Below are 21,353 nucleotides of genomic sequence, written 5' to 3' on the forward strand. Positions count from 1 at the left end.
CTACATTAATGAAATATGTCACCAGTCAAAAGTTGGGATACATTTTCTAATTCAATGTTTTTGTTTAGTGATTTATTTTCTATATTCTAGAACAGTACTGGAAATTTTCAAAACTCTAAAATAAACATGGAATTATGTAACAACAACAAAACAGTATTGTCATTTGCAAAACCCATCAAGCACCATGATGAAACTGGCTGTGGTGAAGAACTTTCCAGGAAAACAAGACCAAAACTTACCTAGAGTTACTTACTTAGAGTTACCAGACTCAAAAATCAGCAAAAGAGCCGTTATAAAGGCCTTACAAAGCATACTGTAAAGAGGAGACACATCTCAATATCAACTGTTCAAAGGGGATTATTGCATTTTTTGAAAACCTTCAGCATTGTTTTGCCATGTAGAAAGAATTTAAAAATAAGGAAAGATCATGGAGTGAGAGGGTTTCTCCTTTGTTAAGCTAAGTTCAGATTCCAGTTAATTAAAGCCTTCCTGTCCGTTGCTTCTCCTGCATGTCAAAAACCATTACCTCACTCCTTTGGCTCAGCAATAAAGCCAGTGGAGACACTCAATCCTGCAAACAGCTCTTAGGAGGCCAAGAATCACATCACATTAATGACCAAGTTTTTAGTGAAATCATTTGCTGAAACTGTTTCTACTGTTGTATTTACAGATGTCTGACCTGAGTATACAGTATGCACTTTAAATTTGACCTCTCCATTTCATGGCTGCAGCCTGTGTTCAAATGGCATTTTGAAAAATACAGACGTACAATTCTCTATAATCTATACGAGGTGAACATGAGTGCAAGTGGTTTTAATGTCACGGTGTGCTCTGCAGGATATGTTATAAATTAAATGTGATTATTAAAATGCACTGTCTGTATTGTTCCTGTGCTGATGGATTTGCACCTGGAGAGAATTGCATTAAGCATGTCTCATCCCCACTGCAGGGCTTAAGTGGCCCTCTGCTTAATTGACATGTCATTATTTCTGAGGCTAAGGAAAGGCCGGCATGTTTCCAGCACACTGATTAATACAGTCTGTCTAACGGAAGACTAAGAGACAGGATGTTCTGATGAACAACTAATAGGGTATGAAGACTCCCCCCACAAAATCCCTTCCAGTTTATCATATTTTCTCTAACACTGGGAAAATCTGTAATTATTTGAATAACTATAAATGACTAAAGACAGCTGTCCACTATGTTACGTCATATGCAAGGTCATGATTTACACCAGATGTGACATGTCGGCACGTCTGCAGAGGGGTGTGTGCGCTAACTATTTATGGGGATGCCAGGAGTAAGGGACCCGTACACGTGACCCATATTCACTTCAATGTCAATGCAGCTTGTCTCTGTATTTTCTTTTTGTATCTGCAGCACAGAAAAAACAAACACGGTGCCAGTAGTAAGAAGCTAATATTGGCTACAAAGGGCAGCTGACCTCTATATATTTAGTACCGGACCATTGCAAAGGAGCGATTTTAACCGTGGCATGGGGTGGCATTCCCTTTCCGCAAAGGCTTGTGGATAGTGAAGAAGGCAGGGACGTGTGTGTGTGTGTGTGTGTGTGTGTGTGAGACGGAGAGAGAGAGACAGAGGGGAGTGTAGTGGTGTGAAGCCTCAGTTCAGTAGCCACCGCCGTTGGAGGTACAGAGCTTTCTGCAGTCAATCAGCATGTTTCTTCTCACACTTGGACTGTATTTACCTCTTCTCCTTCACTATGCTTCGTCACACTCCTTCATGGACAACATTTTCTCCTTTCCAGCAGGTATGATGAGATATTGTGGTTGAGAGCATCATAAAGAGATTCTGTCCAGAGCCTGGAGCTTGCAGCTCTTGCACACTTGGTTAAGGCTGACTGACCGCATGCATGAAATGTTGCCATGCAGTTATTCTCTATTATTTCTCGGTTTGACTTCCATTAGTATGGAGCATGTATATTATCTATTTTATACTTTTCCATTTTACAGCCACTTGTGTAATCACTGAATGTACGTTCATGAAAACCTGGATAATTACTGTACATGCTGTGAGCTTTAATGATTTTTTTTTTTTTTTTACTGCAGATGCAGTAAAAACATTTCCCATCACAGTGTGCTGCTTATAATCCTCATTTATGCCTCTCTGTGTTTTTGTGGTGCTCTCTGCTCATAATGGGAATCACTTTTTCAGCTGATAATGCGTAAAAAGCAGAATACATTGGCATGCTTTTCGGTTTGATTTGTTTCTTGCTGTCTAGTTTAATCGCCTGATGATTATGCATTTCTGTCTACATTTGCAGGTTGTATCACAGGACACATAAAATATCCAGATAATATATGCACTGGATGAATTCTGAATTTGTAAATTGTCATCAGCCCTTATATGCAAGAATAACAGCTTTAATGGAATTTTAAGATTGAATGATGATTACGAATACAGTATTGGAGATTAATTTTCAGCATTTGGAAGCAGCTTCGTTTAATGTTCTTTTAAATATGTTTTCATTTAGTTTTTTTTTTATTGGATCTGTTGCCCTGTCACAAATCTTTTTATGAAACATCAAAGCAACACGCCCACTTGACAGAAGAGCTATATACCTCTCTGGGCCGGCCGTCATACTTCATTTCTGAGCAGTGCTTGTTGTGCTCCTATGCTGCCAGTTTGTTGACATGTTCCTCCTGTTCCCCAACCACAGATCTGGAAGCACTGGAACCCAGGAAGAAATTTAACCCATGCTGTTTACTGACTCCGCCTCCACCGCCGCTGTTCCCCCCACCCCCTTCGCTGTGGCACAAGCCTCGGGTATGTCATGTGACTCCTGCGCCAGCAGTGGCGATTTGTCCTTGGATTGGTTCCATGAATCCTGTGGTCCTCTCAGATGCTTGTCTTATCTGAGCGTAAAAACGAGGAGGTGTTGATACGGATCAGCAGACGGATCTCGTCATAGTTCTAAAATCATTAGGCTGCTAGGGTTACCTTGTGTGTGTTTCATATTTTTCATTCAAACCTGTTGACTTGTGAGGGGAATAAAATAGACAAGTCAATAATAAAGTTGGAGTAGGTTCCAAAACCAGATCATATTACCCAGACAGTAATATTGGTCTGTGATGAATCTAAGCTTGTTTCATCTTACAGGGTGATCATGGCAATGCATGGAGAGAAGGAAGTACAGGAGAATCACAAGATCAACAGGCAACATGCTCTACCTGCCGGGTGGGAGCGCCCGGGCCAGCCGGACCGGCCGGACCACAGGTACAACCTTTACCTCCACCGACACTGTGAGACAACAATGCAGACCTTAACAATACCTAACTGAAAAAAAAATGCAGAGGGATGATTTGTGGTGTTGACAGATGTCTAGAGAATGTATCTCATGAAATTTCATTCATTTTGATAGTTCACACCAAGCAACACCTGATTTTTCCAAAGTTATATTCCCTTCCTGTTTACAGGAACTCTTACTGTTAGTAAGGTATAGGTTTTAAGTAGAACTGTTCCTCATGGAATTTGATGGTCTTGGTGAGATTATTGGGAAAATTAAGTGGTAAAACCTTCACATACTCCTCCGTACGCCAAAAACATCAACTTATTCATCAGACCAGTAGCTTAATGCTAACGTGGCTATTCCAGCTTAAAGTGCTACTTAACTAAACTACATAGACGGTTCAGAATTTTGCACAATGCTTAGCTGTTTCCTCTGGTTTTATCAATGCAATGGTGCTAACCCTTCTCAGCATATGAGACTCGTGTGACTTCTTGTAGTCTACTTTTTGCAGTGAGATGGATGCGCCAGGTCCTCCCCCTCACCACCGTCATGACCCCCCCACTAAATGGTGGCACATTAACGCTCTACATTTAGAGTGGACAGAAATAGGCTTTTTCCACTGACTGTCTCTGCGCCACGCATCCTTTCTTAGAAACGAGACACTGCTCAGCATAGTGCCCCGGGTTCTACTCTGACATATCCTAAATAAAGCGGCTGCTTCTCTATGTGATATGTGATACGTATCGGGCATTTCATGGCTTCTTCTGAGTGGCAAGTTACACGCCAAGAAGTCTGTATTCATGATCTTTAATCTGGCATGACTGAAGGATTTCAGTTCCGAAGGTTTTATGACATGGAAATAAAATTGTAACACCATTCACAGGGTCCGCCTGGATTGCCAGGACCAAAGGGACCAAAAGGAGAAAAGGTAAACAAGGCACACGCATGCTCACACACGTTAAAGCAAACCATCCCAAACCTGATTATATCAAAAGTTCACCCAAAAGTGAAATTTATACAAATCTATTCCTAAATTTGCCTAGACTTGTTTGGTGTCAGAGATTTTGTTTTGCAACGAAGCAGATCCAGCAGACAAATAGAAAAAGCTTGCTACGAGAGGCGTTCAATTCAAATTTAAAATTTCTCATGAATGAGGCTGTAAAATTAATTGATGTTTACAGAAGAATTCAATCACGGTACAATGATGAGACTCTTAGCCACAGTAAAAATGGTGCAAAATTGAATAGTCTCTGAATGAGGATCCCAGCCGAGGTGAATCACAGTCCACTGCAATCATTCCTGTGAACGTACAGCGAGTGAAACCTTGAAAATTCTCAGACAACCTTGCTTTATTGAACAAAGGTGTTCAATTAAAAACAACTAGTTTGAGAATTATAGCCCCTTGTCTTTTTTTTAATTACACTAAAATCCCCAATCCCACCCCTGCTGTTAAAAAAAGTAACTAGGTAACTTTTACTCTAAGTAAATCTTTTAATAAGCTACTTTTTACTTTTGCTTGAGTAGATTTTTATACTGGTAACCTTACTTGTACTTCACTTTTTTTTTTTTTTTTACTTTTTCCACCTCTGCCCTGTATACTCCTGACCATGTTTGGGCCATCAAAGGAGTTCCTGGGAGGCTAGTGTTCCAGGCCAGTGTGCATTGGTGTAACAGGGGATTATTTAGAGAAATAAAGCTAGTTTTCACTCTTACAACTGTGTTCTGATGTTCTAAACAGTCTAAAGTTCTGGTTTGACATGAACATCCCTTGTATATTATTAAATGAATTAGGCATGAATTATGTCAGCTGATAGCCCTTTAGTTGACTGTGTGATTTTGGGATATAAACTTTTTTTTATTACAGCATTCTTTACTTTGTAACCCGATGTTGAACTATTTTATAAATACAGTGTTTCTGCATGTTTTAAAGGGTTTGTTTTTCATACAAAGCATGCACATGCGGGACCAGTCCCATAATATGTAAGCTTTAATATGATTTAAAATGAAACCAACCTTATATAAAAAGCAACAAGGACATGCTGATTATCCTGCACATCGTACTGTTTTAGTATTTCTTTTTTTTTTCCTTCTTCTCTTTGTTGCCAGGGAGAAATTGGGAGACCTGGACAAAAGGTAGGACGTTGCATCATTACAAAAACCATTACATTTTTTCTTCTAATTGACTTTGAGTATAAAAAACGTGCTCCCTCTCCAACACAAACACACACAATATGATTGGCCCTGTTCCCAGCCATGCTTCACACTGCTGCCACACACAATATAAGCCTAACGCAATTTCAGTTAACTGCATCCTTGACAAAGACATGTAGACACAGAGGCTAGAAACAGCTCTCTACGAGGTATGTTTTAATATCTGATTGGGAACCAAATATATGAATTTGATAGAAATATCTTTCACATTGGCTTGGCTTATCTAAGAGGAAAATGGCAGCTTTTTTTTTATTATTATTTAAAACAAAACTAAAAGAGACAAGATGTTTTTCTTTGCCTATTGGGGTTAAGTTAGGGTAAAGGTTTCATTTAGGAATAGCATTTAATAATTATGCCAATAGATGGATCAAAGTAAATGATAAAGGCATTCTTAACAATAACAGAAGCCATTTTTGGTCACAGAGTAAATCATATCCAGCCCTTAAAACAAAGTCCCAGAGGCTCTCCTCCCACTGATGTGAAGGTATAGGTGATGAGCATCAGTAGGCAAATGGATGGAATACAGATGGTACAATGTGGGGTTATGAGAGGGTTAAGAGGAGGGTGACACTCATGGAGGTTGCAGTATTGCAGTGTAATTTAGCTTAGTGCTGAAGCTACCATAAATCTTTTGCCTTCCAACATGGCTTGTCTCCGTTCCCAGTACATCATTTAATTAAAGCCAGCAGTGTGATGGTCTATCTCTCTCTCGCTCTCTCTCTCTTTCTCTCTCTCCAATATTCCTATGCCTTTTAGAAGCACTCAGGAGATGTACTCTGCAGTCTTCTAAGCAAACTCTGATATTAACTATAACTGTTTTATTAATCAAAAATAACGTTCATCAGGTGATCAATGAATCGACCACTAAAGATTAAGTGCTTTAGCATCTCTGAGAAAATGAATTGTGTGTTATTACAGTATATATCCACCCTGGGCACTTGGTTTAGCATGTGCTGTAATGTTACAGTAAGGTGCTTTATCTTAATGTATAAGAGCTGAGCCTTTAGGGTCTTGCATATAACATTTTGCATTATTGCATTATATAGTTCTGCTATATGTGTTTTTGTTAATTAAATACATTATGGAATTGAGTTAAATGTGTAAATAAATATATATCTATATAAATAAAGGTTTTGTCTGTATATTGGTCAGAACTCGCTCTTTCAATAATATCCTTATGTTTCATACATTGGAGGACCCGAAATCATTCTCGAAAAAAAAAATTATTTCTGTCTGTGTATCTGTCCAGTCGGATTTTTGTCACAACATCACGCAAAACTGGCTGGACAGAATGCATTGAAACTTTGGCAGTAGTTAGGTATTTTCCTGAAATTAAACATTTTTGCCTGAAAATGTTGAGTAGAAGTGGTTATGAGCAGTTTTGTGCCAGATTACATCACAGCATCCACCGTTTTTTTCGACGAATATAGTGCTTTTTCCCTTAGAATGGGCGTGGCTAAACACTGTCACTCAACAGGGGCAATCACCATGATAGTTTACTGTGTGTAGACGGAGTATATGGAAGACACAGAAACGACGGTAATGCATCTGCAGGGCGCCATAATCCTGACGAAACACCAACGAACACGTGACATAACATGGCTTACTCCATAAAAAAAGCAAAGTAGATTATAAAAACTAAACCTTTAAAGATGAATGGAAAGCTCAATGTATATTTATTCTTCCTGCGGGAAGTTTGAACCCAGTTTGTCTTTCATGTTCAGAAACCGTGTGGTTAATAACAAGCAGTGATATGAAGCGCCACTATGAGATAAAACCCGGGTCTTTAAAGCCAACATATCCACAGCAGTCTGAGGTGACGGTGTGTAAAATACCCAAACTGAGAGCCCAGTGTCATGTGCTAAAATCAAAATGTTGAATAGGTTATGAGGTGAGGTTATGAGCAGTTATGTGCTAGAGTCTGTCACAGCATCACGCAAAACTGGTTGGACAGAATTTAAAAAACACTTTCGTAGTAATTGGATATCTGCCTGAAGTTTAACCTGCACCATAAATAAAAATCAAAATGGTGAGTTTTTATGACGTTTTATGATGTTACGATGTTATAAACAAGGAATGTGCCAGTTTTAATGATCTACTTTAAAGCTGATCAGTTTATTTTTAGCTTTAACCTTTTAACTATTTCTTAAAACTCCTTTCCTGTCAAAGACAGGTACTTTCACTAGCAAATTATAATTATCAGATTGTCCCTGATGAGCAAGCCAAAGGTAATGGTGGCAAGAGGAAACTTTCTGAGATGACGATAGGAAAAGAGGAAACAGACTCAGTGGAGGAACCAGTCTCAACAGAGAACCTATTGTCATTTGGGTGGCGATGGAGAGACGTAGCAAGGATTGATTTGTAGTCATAATGTGTTTTAGGAGGCTGGAAGTTCAATATAACAAGAGAGATGTTTACTGTTAATATGGAGTCTACTTTCTTTGGTGGAGGCTCAGGGTACAAGTTTGTGGAAATTTCAGTCATGGACTATTGAGCGACTGCAGTCACAAGCCATCAGAGAAAAACTGCTTACATTTTTTTTAAATAATGTATATCTTATTTTCTTATTTATCTTTAATGATGTACGGCACTTTGGCCAACTTCTGTTGATTAAAACATGCTCATAAATAAATGTTTCTTACTCCAGGGACGCACTGGCTCCCCAGGCTTGCCAGGGCGACAGGGACCAAATGGATGGCCAGGACCGAGTGGACCCAAGGTGAGCTGGCTTCTGTATGATGAAATGAGTACTAACACTTAAAATGGAGTGTAAAGTTACATGTTGTCTGCATTATGGCCGCATTATAAGATGGTTTATGTTTTTTTAGGGTGAGAAAGGTGACTCTGGACTGATGGGCCTGCCTGGAACACGAGGACCAATAGGACCCAAGGTCTGTGTTGCTGATTGCTAATTGTGTATTTAGGTATCCTCATTATTCCTAGTCAAGCAATAGAGGGAGCTGTGCAGACAGCTTATATTTCATGATATAACATTTGTAAATATAATACATTTTTCCCATGTATCTTCTGTGCTGCAGGGATTGCCTGGATACAAAGGAGAAAAGGTATAATGCCTTTGTTTGTGCCTTTGTATTACTTCTCTCGTAGTAGCTTTTTTCTCATTTTTAAAACGTAGGAATTTTCAGATTGCATTAAACGTTGGATCGTCCACGCCATTGCATTTATTTTCTGTTAACTTTTTAAAGGGCTCACAAGGTGACAGAGGAGACCCCGGCCAAAAGGGACAGAAGGTGAGACTGATGGTGGTGTGGAATCTGATGATGTAGAATTCTGGTGTCTAACAGTGTACTGTGCTGTGTTTCAGGGCACAATGGGTCTGCCAGGAATGCTTGGCCAGAAGGTAAGGAAATTAGTTTTGCTCTGCGTACCCGCTAATAAATACAGGTTAGAAGCATTACATTAGGTAAATACATTTCTGTGATCTTTTATTAGGGTGAAATGGGCCCAAAAGGGGAGTCTGGAATGACAGGAAGCAGAGGACCCACTGGGCAACCAGGGAAAAGAGGCAAGCAGGTGAGAAATTCACCCTGGATACTGAAAACACAGTTTGACTCATTGTCCCTTATACGTGAATTTTAACCTTTGATCAGTGGCGACCGGTCAATGAGGGGCGCCGACCTTAAAGTTGGGCAGAAAAGAATGCTACTTTAACATGTAATTATTTATCATAATATATATTTATTTTAATAATGAAATAAAGTCATTTAGTCACAATATTCCGCTGTATTTCTTAATATAATTTATTTAAAATTAAAAATTTTTTCAACTGTATTAAGTTCATTTGTGTTCGTGTACACGGGGCACCGGACAAACGAGTGTCTATGTAGGCATGTAAAATTTTGAAAAGCATTTGATTTGAGGCTGAGCTCTAATTGGATTATTTTAAATTATCCTTGGGCGCAGCACCGTGCGCCCCGAACCCTCCTACTTTTGTTTTCAGCGAATCAATATTGTTTTAAATATTTGGGCTCATGTGATTGGACCATTCTCAACAAGTCTTATTAACGGTCAGCAGATTGTTAGTTAATTTATTGAATAGTGTAGAAGCCAGCTAAATATGAGAGAAAATCTTGTAATTTCGTTGCTAAAATACCCCTTCGCAAGGCGATCGGATGAAGAAAGAAAAAAAGTAAAAAAACGTGGACCATTCAAGTGATAACAGCCCAGCTTACACTCCACTTGGTGCTTTTCCAGCACTTCTTATGGCTATTTACTGGCGATTATTAAAAGTTTAATTTTGTTTGCGCCCTCCATTCACCCCCCACACCCCCACCCCACCACCACTACCAAAAAAAAACAAAAAACATTTGCACCAGCTGCCACTGCCCTTGATTTATTTGATGTCTGATTTAGGGTCCAAAGGGAGACACTGGTCTCACAGGGCCAATGGGACCAGCTGGCCCACAAGGACTCCCAGGTCATCCAGGTCCTCCTGGTCTGCCGGCTTCAGGTAAGTGTTTTGCCTAAACACATAAGATTTCCAGTTGTGCGCTGACTCACAGTAGGGTTGTATACTTCCTACAAGGCAGAGGAATAACTGTGATACATATACAGTTCCTGGAGATCTGGTCTCTCATACTCGAAGCCTCATATATGGAAATAAAAACTAGGCAGAAGTTTTTATTTTTGAATTAGGACTGACTTTTGCTTTGGAAACTTGAAATAACTAGACACTGACACAAATCTCAGGGGTACAGGGTCAAAAGGAGTAGGAGAACATTTAAGTCAATGACACCAAGGGATCATTTTAGCCTCAGAGCAACCTGATCTGCTCTGCTTGAGTCCAGAGGCATGACATCATGTCTTTAAACTGACTGAGAGAGACAGGCCAAGTTCCTCACAGATATATAAACATTATGTAATTTATGTGACACCTTGTTTAAACTTCTTTACAAATGAAACAAAGCAATCAGCTCCTCTAGAAGACAATAAGAAAATTAGTGCCGCAGTGCCATTATCTAGTCGAGGTGACATCATTCTTTAAATGACATGTCATCTCGAAGTGCTCCTGTCATACCCACACGCTATATTTTTACACTTCTACTTTTATACCTTAAAGTTTACACCATCATTTTGTACATTTAGTGCTAATTTATATATTTTCATTTTATGTTTGTATTTTTTTTGCGTGTGTTTTATTGACAATGTTATCTTTTAGGTTAATTGTATTCTTTAGTGCAATATTTTCATTGTTTTGGAGTCTTTCTATTTCAGGTCACAGACAGTTATTTATATATTTCACTGCATATCATACTGTGTATGATTGTGTATGTGACAAATGAAAATGTTTTGGTTTTTTATGCAATTAAACAGAAATGTGGCAGCAGCATAAAATCATGCAGATATTGGCTTGAAGATAAAGAGCTCCAGTCAATGTCCACATTACACATAAAAATAGAAAATATGAAGGATTTTTGTGGCTTTAAGCGCTGCATGGATGTTGCGGCCGGATGGGCTGGTTTGAGTATTTTTTATTTATTTATTTTTTAATCTGATTTATCTCCCTAATTTAGTTTTTTCCCTAATTTTCTCCCTAATTTAGTCGTATCCAATTTCCTCTCGTCACTAGGGGGGGCTCCCACATTAAGGCTCGTTACTACCATTCAGCCAGGAGGGCCGAGGGCTGTCACGTGGTTCGGAGGAAACCGACCTCTTTTTTTTCGAACTGCTTGCTTACGCACCGTTGCGGCGGCGTAACACACTCGGAGGACAGTGCGCTCCCTCCCCGTGCACGAGCTCACAGACGCCCTGAATGGCATAGAGCCGTGATTAATGTGGGAGCACTAAGTACCTCTCATCCCTCCCCACTCAGCCAATTAAGCTCTCGAGACCTCCGGCTGTGAGAGGTTACAGCATCACCCGGGAACCAAACCAGCGATCTCCGGATGATAGGGCGAGCACTTTACCCCTGCGCCACTCGGAGGCCTGGTTTGAGTACTTCAATAACTGATGATCTGTTAGTTTTAACACAGAATGGTGTGAAACATAATCAATGAGCAACAGTAAGTGGAAATGCTTTGTTAGAAACCATCTGAGGACTATGTACTCATACAATCAATCTTTACAACAACAGTAAGGAGAAAATAGTTTAAGAATGCAAAAAATGTATAGTAGCTGCATGGATAACTGCATGGATGAGCAGGTGTGCAGATGTTCAGATGTGTGCAGAACACTTGAACACTTGCTGTCTTGCTGAATGTATGTTTATAATGTGCTGCATGTTTTTTTTTCATATTAATAAACCCTTTAGAAGAAGATTTAGTGGCCATTATTGAGAGTATCAATTGTTCTATGCAGCTTATCAGCCACTTTTGTCAGTAATCAGTGTTACTGCTCTTCTGTCCTCCAGGGCTGTATGTGGTGGGGCCAAAAGGGGAGAAGGGGCAACCAGGCAGCCCCGGTCATTGTGGCTGTAACTCTCTTGTGAACATGAACAATCCTTCAAGCTCATTTGACCAGCCATCTAGGAGCAGCTACCCTAGAGTGCCAGCGGTAAGCTTGTGGGTTTTTAAAATTACAATATTTCATAATTAATTACAATAATTACAATTAGTGTCACATTTGTGCAGAATGGTATCTTGGTGGAAAGTGATGTTGGGGTCTGTGTGTGTGTGGAGTCTCCTCATGCTTTGTCCTCATGCTCCTTATGCTTTCCTCTGTAAAGAATTCACTGAATGTGCCGGTGGAGCTGGATTGATGTTTCCAAAATGCCTGTAGTGTATGATTGGGTGTCTGTGTGCATGTGCTTGCACCCACTGATGGGATGACATCCCATTTATCGTGTCCACTCCCTCGGGTCCTGAGCTCACTGAGATCATGACCCTGAGCATCATAATGGTATAGACTACATTGTGTTAATGAAAGAGATACCAAATAACAATCGCTTAAACTTGGATTACAAATCCCATAAATATTTTTACACATATACAGTATAAATATTAACTAATAATAATAACTTTAACAGCTGCATTTACTAATAATAATTCACTTTTTTTAACTACATCACGTAGAGAATTATTTTTGTGTATTGTGTAGTGTTTGCAAAAACTATACTATAAAGAAACACAACCAAATCATTTTTTAAGATAAAAAACTCTGTCTAAGGCTGTTATGATGTCATGCTCTCACAATTAATCATAGTGTATAATCAGACAGTTACCTCAACAGTGATTTTTTTTAAAAAGCATTTCTCTCATTTGCCATGTATTTCTTACCTGATAAAGGTGCTTACACAAGTGGTTCTTGTCCCTTTGGGAACTCACTGTGAACATCTGTGTTTCACAAAACACCCACCATCTAGCCAACAGAGCAATACACAGAATTTTTTAGATGCAGGTCAAGAGCTTCAGTTAGTTCAGTTAACAGGAACAAGACAGTTAAGGATTGGAAAATGTAGACAAATGTCTAGTTTCAGAGCCTGTAACCCCCATTAACCTCAGATTCTTGTTCTTGAAGGGTGAAACTCAATGTGTTCTTCTGCTGTTGTTGCTCATCCACCTTAACGTTTAGTGTGGTAGTCTTACTCGATGCTTGCTGCTCACACAAAGCTTTTTCCCAATTCTATGTTAACTCTGTGTTGAGCATTAATTCATTTCATAAAGGTGCATGTACAGGTGTTTAATTAGTGTGATGAATTCACTCCATATCCACGCTACTAATGATTTTGTACGATGCAACTTCACCAAACATTTACGTGAACTCTGATCAGGGTGTGTGCGTGTGTGTGTGTGTGTGTGTGTGCGTGTGGTTCTTCTTCTTTTTTTTACTGAAAACATTATTTTTCTAAAGGTAACTGTTTGGCACCATATTTAATAATGCACTGGATGGATGGTAACTTAACTTCAGTAATTCTCCTGCTTTCTTTGCTTGGCCTTTAAACAAAAAAAAACGTATTTTTGTTTCTAAATGGTTGATTAGTACTGTGATACCATGATGTGTTTAGAGTAGGTTTCATACTGTATTAAACTGCAATGCTCTGCCAAGCAACAACAACAAAAAAAAAAAGAGTAACAGGTGTGCTTACTCTATACTAGCAAGTTTACAAACTATTCAAATACAGTAAAAGTCTTTAAATAACGTCACCAAATTTTAAACTAGTCCCATTCGTACACACAGTATTGACACCAGTGTTCGTTTTCTCTCACATAAAAGAGTCATGAAAAGGTTTTGCTCATAGTAGAGACAAAAATAAGCAACTTACCCTAAAAGAATTTATAAATATTCTTTGTATTAACTATAAATGTTTCTTTTAAATACACTGGCGGCCCTAATTTCAGAAAGTCCAGAGGTATTGTCAAGTGAGGATGTTTCTAGACAGAGCTGAGTATATGGTGCTTTCTGTCTTTAAACATCAATAAGCAGTGCGTCTTCTCTCTAATTTATTCAGCCAGACTGAACCCACTGAATGCGGATGTTTTTCCAGACATCCTCACAAAACAGAACAATCTTTTATGTCTGCAGTCTGACAGCTAAAAGGATCAAAGTATTTAAAGAAGCAGGGATTGTCACTAGCTTTTCAAAACAACAAAAGCGAAAAAACAACAGCAGCTTCGTTGTGTTGCAGATTTTTGTGGTAAATAATGAACAAGAACTGGAACGTCTACGCACTGATAATGCCCTCGCTTTCCGTAAAGATCAGAGGACTCTATATTTCAAGGACACTGATGGATGGTTGCCAATTCAGGTATCTATTTGTTTAAACGATATATTGCATACTGTATATTTTTAACAGGTGAATTTTTTGAAGTTTAACTTTATGAATATATTATAAGAGCACATTGATTATTAATGATGAATAATTATCAACTAATTAAGAAAAGAAATGAATAACTGATACTGCAATGTTTGTTTTGCATAATATATCTCCAAAGCTCATTTTTTAACTTGTATACCATAAGAGGGTGCACTTGCAGTTTAGGCAGTGTGGTGTGCAGTATGGGTTGTTGTACTTTCAGCATTTGAGGACACAGAGAGAGACAGGGACAAGAGCAGTATTTACAATAGTATTATTGGTTTTCTTTTATTCTGTTTGTTTAAACTGTGCGTGCCTTATTATTTTTTCACAGCTAATTGCTTCGGGTTCAACTTAAATGAAAAAAATATATAATTAATTTATTGAAAACTATTGATTGCTTTTTAAAATTATTATTATTTGTTCAACTATTAATTACAATTTCCAATCCTAATTTAATGCTTATTATGAAATTATTCTTTTATGCCAGCTAACACCATTTCAGTCAACTGAACATGCTCCAGATCAGGATGGTTTCTGCGGAGACGGCATTGTGCAGGTGGAAAATGGAGAGGAGTGTGATGACGGAAACAAGGTCGTCACAGACGGCTGTGTCAGTAAGTAGCAATTTGAATGCATGTCTTTAAAATGCCACCTTTTTGTTTTTCATTAAATGGAACTGATGCGTCCTCCTGTGTGACTTGCATAAAATAAAATAAAAATCTGCCTGTGTGTCTCAGAGTGCAGACATGCCCACTGCGGTGACGGCTATCGGTACGATGGAGCTGAGGAATGTGATGGAAAAGACTTTGGTTATCAAACCTGCAACTCTTATCTCCCTGGGTAAGATACAGTTTAAGGATTTTGTAATATAATTCAAGTTAATGTCACTGACTAATGCTGGACAGATGATAAGAATAAATTTCTTTTGTTAATTAACATCTGCAGATCGTATGGTCATCTTAAATGCACCGTCGACTGTTTCATTGACTCCACAAGCTGCAAGTATTTTACATGAGGAGACCAGAAAAAAAAAACCACCAAGCCCCATATTGTCTTGTGGAAGTAGCTGGGAACAAGACTGAAGGCACTGCAAACAAACAGAATTAAAATACGTTGATCTGGGGGTACGGGGGGATACAAACATGCATATTATACTAGTTTGTTGCAATGCTGCTGTGAAAAGCAAAGCCACATATTTCATAGGAAAAAGAGCACTTTGCTCTGTCAAGGCAACCGCACAGGACCCATTGCTCTCTGTCTTAAGGACTCAACCAGGATGCTGTTCTCTGTTCTGTTCAGCCTTCTCTCTGTGGTGCTGGACACCTGTTTGACATTCTGCTTAGATGGTTTGCCATGAATCTGCTGTTTCAAAAAGGCAAGCCTGGACTAGACTCAATACCTCAAAGTACAACTTTTCCACAAGGAGGCCATTTTCTAGTGGGCCACCCCTCCATCTCTTTCCCAGGGTGCTGTGTTGTATTAGGATTGCAACGTGAACCAATCCACATCTTGCATGGGGGCTGGGTTGGTTGAAGTATGGTGTGACGGGCTTCATTCATCTAAGGCCAAACAACTCACCTGACTCAATAAAGTTACAGATAAAAACCTTATGGCCTTGACCAAATCAAGAAACAAGGCTTCAAGCTGGAGTGCCTCAGTAAAGGAGTGGGTAAAACCAGCTGGCAGTGTTTTAGACCTTAGTGAACTAAAGTTCAGTGGCTTTCTTCTGCGGTGCTAAGCCAAGCAAACCATCAGAGAAGCTGCAAGGTCAAAGAAGCACTGGCCAAAAAAAAAAAAAAAAACAATAGAAGGAATTAACTAGTGGTCATAATGTTCCTTATGTGGAAGTCCTTGGACTACAGCCATGTTAAGGTCAGGGTTGGGTTTTTAGCTAGACACTATCATTCTTACCTCAGGAACTCTCTGAGTCATCAAATCATTAGAGCTGGTCCATCTCCATCCCCAGGTGGAACAAGGCTTATGTATTCCAGTGTTCTTAAGCTGCATCTAATTGCCAGTGTCGGATGTGTCCTGTTTGTATTGTTGTAAATGCTTCAAGATTTTATGGAGGGAAAAGAAATCTGATCCTTTGGGATCATGACTTTTAAATTGCTCATGTAAGGAGGTAGCTGAATCAATAATGGCTGTCAAACTGTTAGAAAGGTTTTCTACACTGTCAGATAGCTTGGGCAGAGGAAGTCTATCGCTGCTATCTAGTAGGCTGAGGACTGTTAGAGTTAACCTAAATTAACAGTTACCGACCATTTCTGTCGTAATTCTTACACTGTATACATAGCATGAATTTTCTGGTAAAAAAAAAAAATGCAACGCATCATATCATATATGACTGTTCTTGTATTGTGCCATTTTTATACAGACTATTGCAAACTACTGTATGTTTTTTCATATGCTAAAATAGACTGCGAACTTAATGATTTCTGGAAGTGATAAAATATTCAGGTCTAGAGAGAGATAATGTATATAAAATAAATTGTCTTGAACCTGCATCAGCATGTTTTTACCAGTGTATACACTCACTATGAAGGTCAAGCTTGCTATAACACAGTTGATGACTGTTTTTTTCCAATAATAGTCTGATGTTTTTGCCAAGGTATGACTGTTTGTGCATTAACCATATCAGAGACTGTTCAATGATTATATTAAATATGTTAGGATGTATGTTATATGTATTACACTATATATAAAGAAATCATTGCTCAGTAAGCATCCACTGGTGCTGTTGCATGTTGACATAATGCAGCGATGAATATTCTGTCCTACTGTAATGTGGATTATTATGAAATTCTTGTTTGATACAGCCATTAAAATAAAGTTTATAAAGCTAAAATAAACTGTCCTATTTATAATCCTTCTCACCTTTGTGAATGAAGACTTTGCTGTGGTGACGTGGGCTTGTCTATGTTCATGAACCTCAGGGCGATGTTATCAGGAGCTTAATGCCCTTGGTACAGACATGCTTAATGAACAGATCTAAGAAGAGAGGTATATAAAAAAAGCAATCCTAATGAGTTCCTCTGAAAGTAAAATAAATAAATAAATAAATAAACATATCCTGCCTGGATTAGAGTTAGTGGGAGTTACAGGATTACCCTTGGAGCCATGCCTGTGGTTGTCAGCAGACAAACATCTGGTGACTGTGACTCTCATGGAACATGTTTGGGGTCAACATTAATAGCAATTTAAAGCCAGCTTGTGCGCCGACTTTCTGCAACATGAAGGGTTAGGGTCAGGTTAAATGGCAGAAGCTTGGCAAGCATGTGATGGACAATTTTGGACAGAAAATACATTTGAAATAGAAATTAGACTTCTTTCACTTCATTGGAGGTGAAAGTTGATGTATGAGATGGGAAGGTATGGGTTAGATATAGCTGGTCTTAAATTCAGACACAGTAATGGTTCTGAGAAGAAACTATTTAAATGGGTGTGTCTCTCTCCTAATCCATAGATTTCACAGGAGATAAATTTAAGCTCATTGTGAGGATACTACATTACGGCCCCAGGATCTTTTCAAAATACACTTCACCCCAAGCCTTTTAAACAGTGCGAGCACAATCGTTCCTTGCTCGGGAACCAAATCGAATCAGATATGAAAGCCAAATCATACCTGAGAATGGAAGTAGATCGCTGTTTAAACACGATCAGTGACATCAGTCTCCTCTAACTTTATTAAAACATTGATAGATGAGGCCCATTTAGTCTGAAAAACATTTGATGGTTCTCTGAAGACCCAGCCAGAAAGCTGCCATAGCAGTAACACTAGGGCATGCTAGCAGATTCCAGCAGTAAGCAGGAAGTGGTCAAGTTTAAAGAAGGTGGCTTTCTGAATAATGCTCTTGGAGGTCTCTCTCTATTCAAGAGCTAGAATAGCTATGACAAAAGCACTTGCAGAAGAGAAAACATATGCATGGGAGTCCAGCACTGTGTCTGTGGTTACTATGGCATTTAGAAACCTTAATAGTGGTAAGGCAAAGCCGCACATGCTGCCAAGATCAGAGAGGTGTCCAATGTGAGGGTTAGAAGTAAAATCCCTGCAATGTTCTTTTGGCACCATAAGCACATGGTTCTCTCCCAGTTAAGAATGGAACCTTCGCTTCAAGTCAGAAGAGAGACAATGACCCTACAAGAGTAAATTAAGTAAGTTTAATTTTATTCCCTAATTAAGTCATTGCAAATTCTTACTTGTCTTAAGGCTCTCCCATATCAAGGGACAGCTACTGACCAGGGAAGATATCAGAAAAGCCATTATCCTTCAACTGCTCAGATATAAAAATGAGATAACATGTAAGTTACTCTGGATAAGGGCATCTGCTAAATGCCTTACAAGTTAATAGTACAGCCAGTTTTTCTCCACTAGACGAATAGCTGTGGCATTATCAAGCTTTGATCTCGTTCTCCAGATGGTAGGGCAAACATTATTCAGGGCCCCCCTATTCATGATCAATAGAAAACGAGAGCAAGACTCTAATAAAAGTGAATAGTCTGTTCAGCCGAATCTCAGATTGCGACCAAACCTTGATTACACAAGCTGTTGATTAAAGGTAACTCAGCAAGTTTATTAGTGTATGCAGCAAAGCAGTGTGAGAAATGAGATCTTATTGCAGGGTTGATTAGTTAATGTCTGTAATTTACTCTGGATAAAGTCTGCCAAATGCCATAAATGTAAACATGAAGAACTCTTAGAGTTTCTATCATTTGGAAGAGGCTCCAAGTAGAGTCCGAGTCGTCCAAAATGAAGGAAGCAAGATGGTGTTCCTGAAAGAGCATGTCCCACTGGTTAGAAACCAACAGAGCAGACACAGTATCTGCAGGAATTATATCATTGCTTGAAATATTCCTTCTTGGGATCCCAGAGGAGAAGCTAGAATCCATGGCTAAGGATAAAGAACCTTGGATTTCTCAGCCTGTTCCCACCAACACCAAGTTGGAGGGAACATGAAGTAGGAAAATCGTAGGTAAATGAACCTATGCATAAAACTGTTATTAAAATCTAGATGTTGTAAGACATAAAGAAAAGGTTTAAGATACCTCTTCTGTAAATGGTTACTTGCTCCTGTGCTGGTTGCGTGTGTGTGTCAGGACAGGTTGTGTGCAGACTTGAAACATTTAAGCAACTTTGCCAGAGGTGCAATAGAGAACAGTCAGGAACACCCCAAGAACAACAATGCCACATACCTTTAGCTCAATAACATCTGAGTCATGAATTCCTTTCAACTTACTTGTCAAAACGTGTGTTTGGCATTTTTGAGACTTCATCATAACTGTATTATAAAGGCACATCTCTCTAGTTATAATTACATCAGAGTAATTTGCCTCCAGACAGGGTGGGTTAGAGCTTACACAAGCTTTTAAGTAACATAGATTATGTCTTAATGTATGATCAGAGTAAAAATTAAAAAGTGAAATGTGTTATGATGCTGGTTATTACTGTATTTGTAAAGCTACAAGTGCTAAAGACACAATGGAAACATAGGGATGAGCAGGTACCGGCTGGGAAATTAAATAAGGGGAAGGCAGCTGTCACCTCTGCCTTGAAGAGATAGATTATTTTGGTGCATGCAAGAGGAAGGGTATTGCATTTCAGTGGTGGGGCCCCACAGACAGGAAACACACAGGGCCAGCTGTCAGCTTAGGCCCAGTGAAAAGCCCTGACCTATTGTAGGGAATGCAAGGTGCAGTGGCCTGGCAGAGGACACCCTTATACCAACCCTCCCCCCCCCCCTTCCCATACACACACACACAAACAATAAAACATCTAAATTAACCCCGAGGTTACAACTTTCTAACCAATTAAGTAGTGATATGAGTAGGTGTTACATCTGTTGGAAAAAGTTATCAATGCCCATTTTGTCATTTAATTAATATTATTGTCATATTATTGATTACAATGTAGAGCTTTAAAATGTCTCAGTCTGAGAATTTCTTCCTGAATTTTATATTAAGTGGAATCCTTACTGCAAGCAATCGATCCTTCATGCAATGTATACTGATCAGCCATAACATCAACACCACTGCCAGGTGAACTGAACAACACTGATCACCAACTTCCAGGAAACTGCTGACAAGATGATGGATACCCGAGGCTCACCTTTGCCCATGGGGATCAAAGCCTATCATGTGGGTCTGATCCCACAGAAAAAGCACAACCCCCCCCCAAACTCCCCAGATCCCAATCCGACCAAGCACCCATGGAATGCACTGGAACAAGAAGTCTGGTCCGCTAAGGCCCCACCCCGCAACTCACCCAAAGGATCTGCTGCCAAGGTCCTGGTGCCAGACACCACAGGACACCCCTAGAAGCAGAGCCACACCCCAAGATGCCAGAGCTGCCCTGACGGCATGAGGGAAATCCAAAACTTAGGTGGATTAAATGTTAATAGTTTTAATATTATGACTGATTGGTGTATATGTTACACAAATGTTTTTACCGCCTACAAATATGAATTTTGCATTTTAGGCTATTTGGGATATCTTTAGCAATTTTACCTAATTAACAAGTTAGCAGATTTACAAAAGAAACCCTTACACCTTTAACCAACAGTTAAACCAAGAAATATAACCCGGGAGACTAGCCTCTGTAAAATCCAACTTTAACACAGATGCATCAAGGCCAATACGGTCCATGCCAAAAGTAACACGTAGACAGTCATTCACATTATCAGTCAGATCATATGAGGGTATTCAGGAAACCAAGCATGGCTAGGCCCGGCTGTTTTATGAGTTATAAGAGTTTTAGCTAGCTTACATTACCTCACATGTTTTTTTTCCATTTGTCCCAGAGGTCAGTGACCTTGAATAACTCTTGCTCCTCCACTTCATCATGTGGATAACGATTTTAACAAAGGTCACTAGAATATATAAGGCTATAAAAATATTTTACCCTGACAAGCTGATGGATTGATGGAAAATGAAGGCTTCGATTTTGATTGTTCTTAGAGCCCAGTCAACAGTCCCATCTCATACGCTCATTCCCTGCAAAGTTTCCGCACTCGCCTTTACACATGGACACTCGAGAATTCCAGCAGAGCAAAATAAGGTCACATAGTAAAAGTGTTTCCACTGTGTTTGGAATGTAATGTGGGTACCTTCAGGCCAGCAGTGGGGTCCATGCTATTTTTG

At 39.2% G+C, this 21,353-nt stretch overlaps 1 protein-coding gene across 1 annotated transcript; it reads left to right on the forward strand.

Moving 5' to 3' along the window:
* Positions 1–1,337: 1,337 nt before the first annotated feature.
* colq (collagen-like tail subunit (single strand of homotrimer) of asymmetric acetylcholinesterase) lies at positions 1,338–17,053 on the forward strand. Its single transcript, XM_053495316.1, has 17 exons — positions 1,338–1,771; positions 2,681–2,787; positions 3,121–3,237; positions 4,134–4,178; positions 5,357–5,383; positions 8,109–8,180; positions 8,290–8,352; positions 8,500–8,526; positions 8,668–8,712; positions 8,787–8,822; positions 8,915–8,995; positions 9,836–9,932; positions 11,832–11,974; positions 14,046–14,165; positions 14,704–14,830; positions 14,954–15,056; positions 15,162–17,053. The coding sequence occupies exons 1-17, from the start codon at positions 1,678–1,680 to the stop codon at positions 15,229–15,231; spliced, it is 1,374 nt and encodes a 457-aa protein (XP_053351291.1). The 5' UTR covers positions 1,338–1,677; the 3' UTR covers positions 15,232–17,053.
* Positions 17,054–21,353: the final 4,300 nt, after the last annotated feature.

This window comes from Clarias gariepinus, chromosome 4 (assembly GCF_024256425.1).
Source record: "Clarias gariepinus isolate MV-2021 ecotype Netherlands chromosome 4, CGAR_prim_01v2, whole genome shotgun sequence".
In the NCBI taxonomy this organism is placed as follows: domain Eukaryota; kingdom Metazoa; phylum Chordata; class Actinopteri; order Siluriformes; family Clariidae; genus Clarias; species Clarias gariepinus.

Coding starts and splice junctions, on each gene's coding strand:
- colq (XM_053495316.1), top strand. CDS start 1,678: ATGTTTCTTCTCACACTTGGACTGTATTTACCTCTTCTCCTTCACTAT. Junction 3,238..4,133: donor CCGGACCGGCCGGACCACAG/GTACAACCTTTA, acceptor CACCATTCACAG/GGTCCGCCTGGATTGCCAGG. Junction 11,975..14,045: donor GCTACCCTAGAGTGCCAGCG/GTAAGCTTGTGG, acceptor GTTGTGTTGCAG/ATTTTTGTGGTAAATAATGA.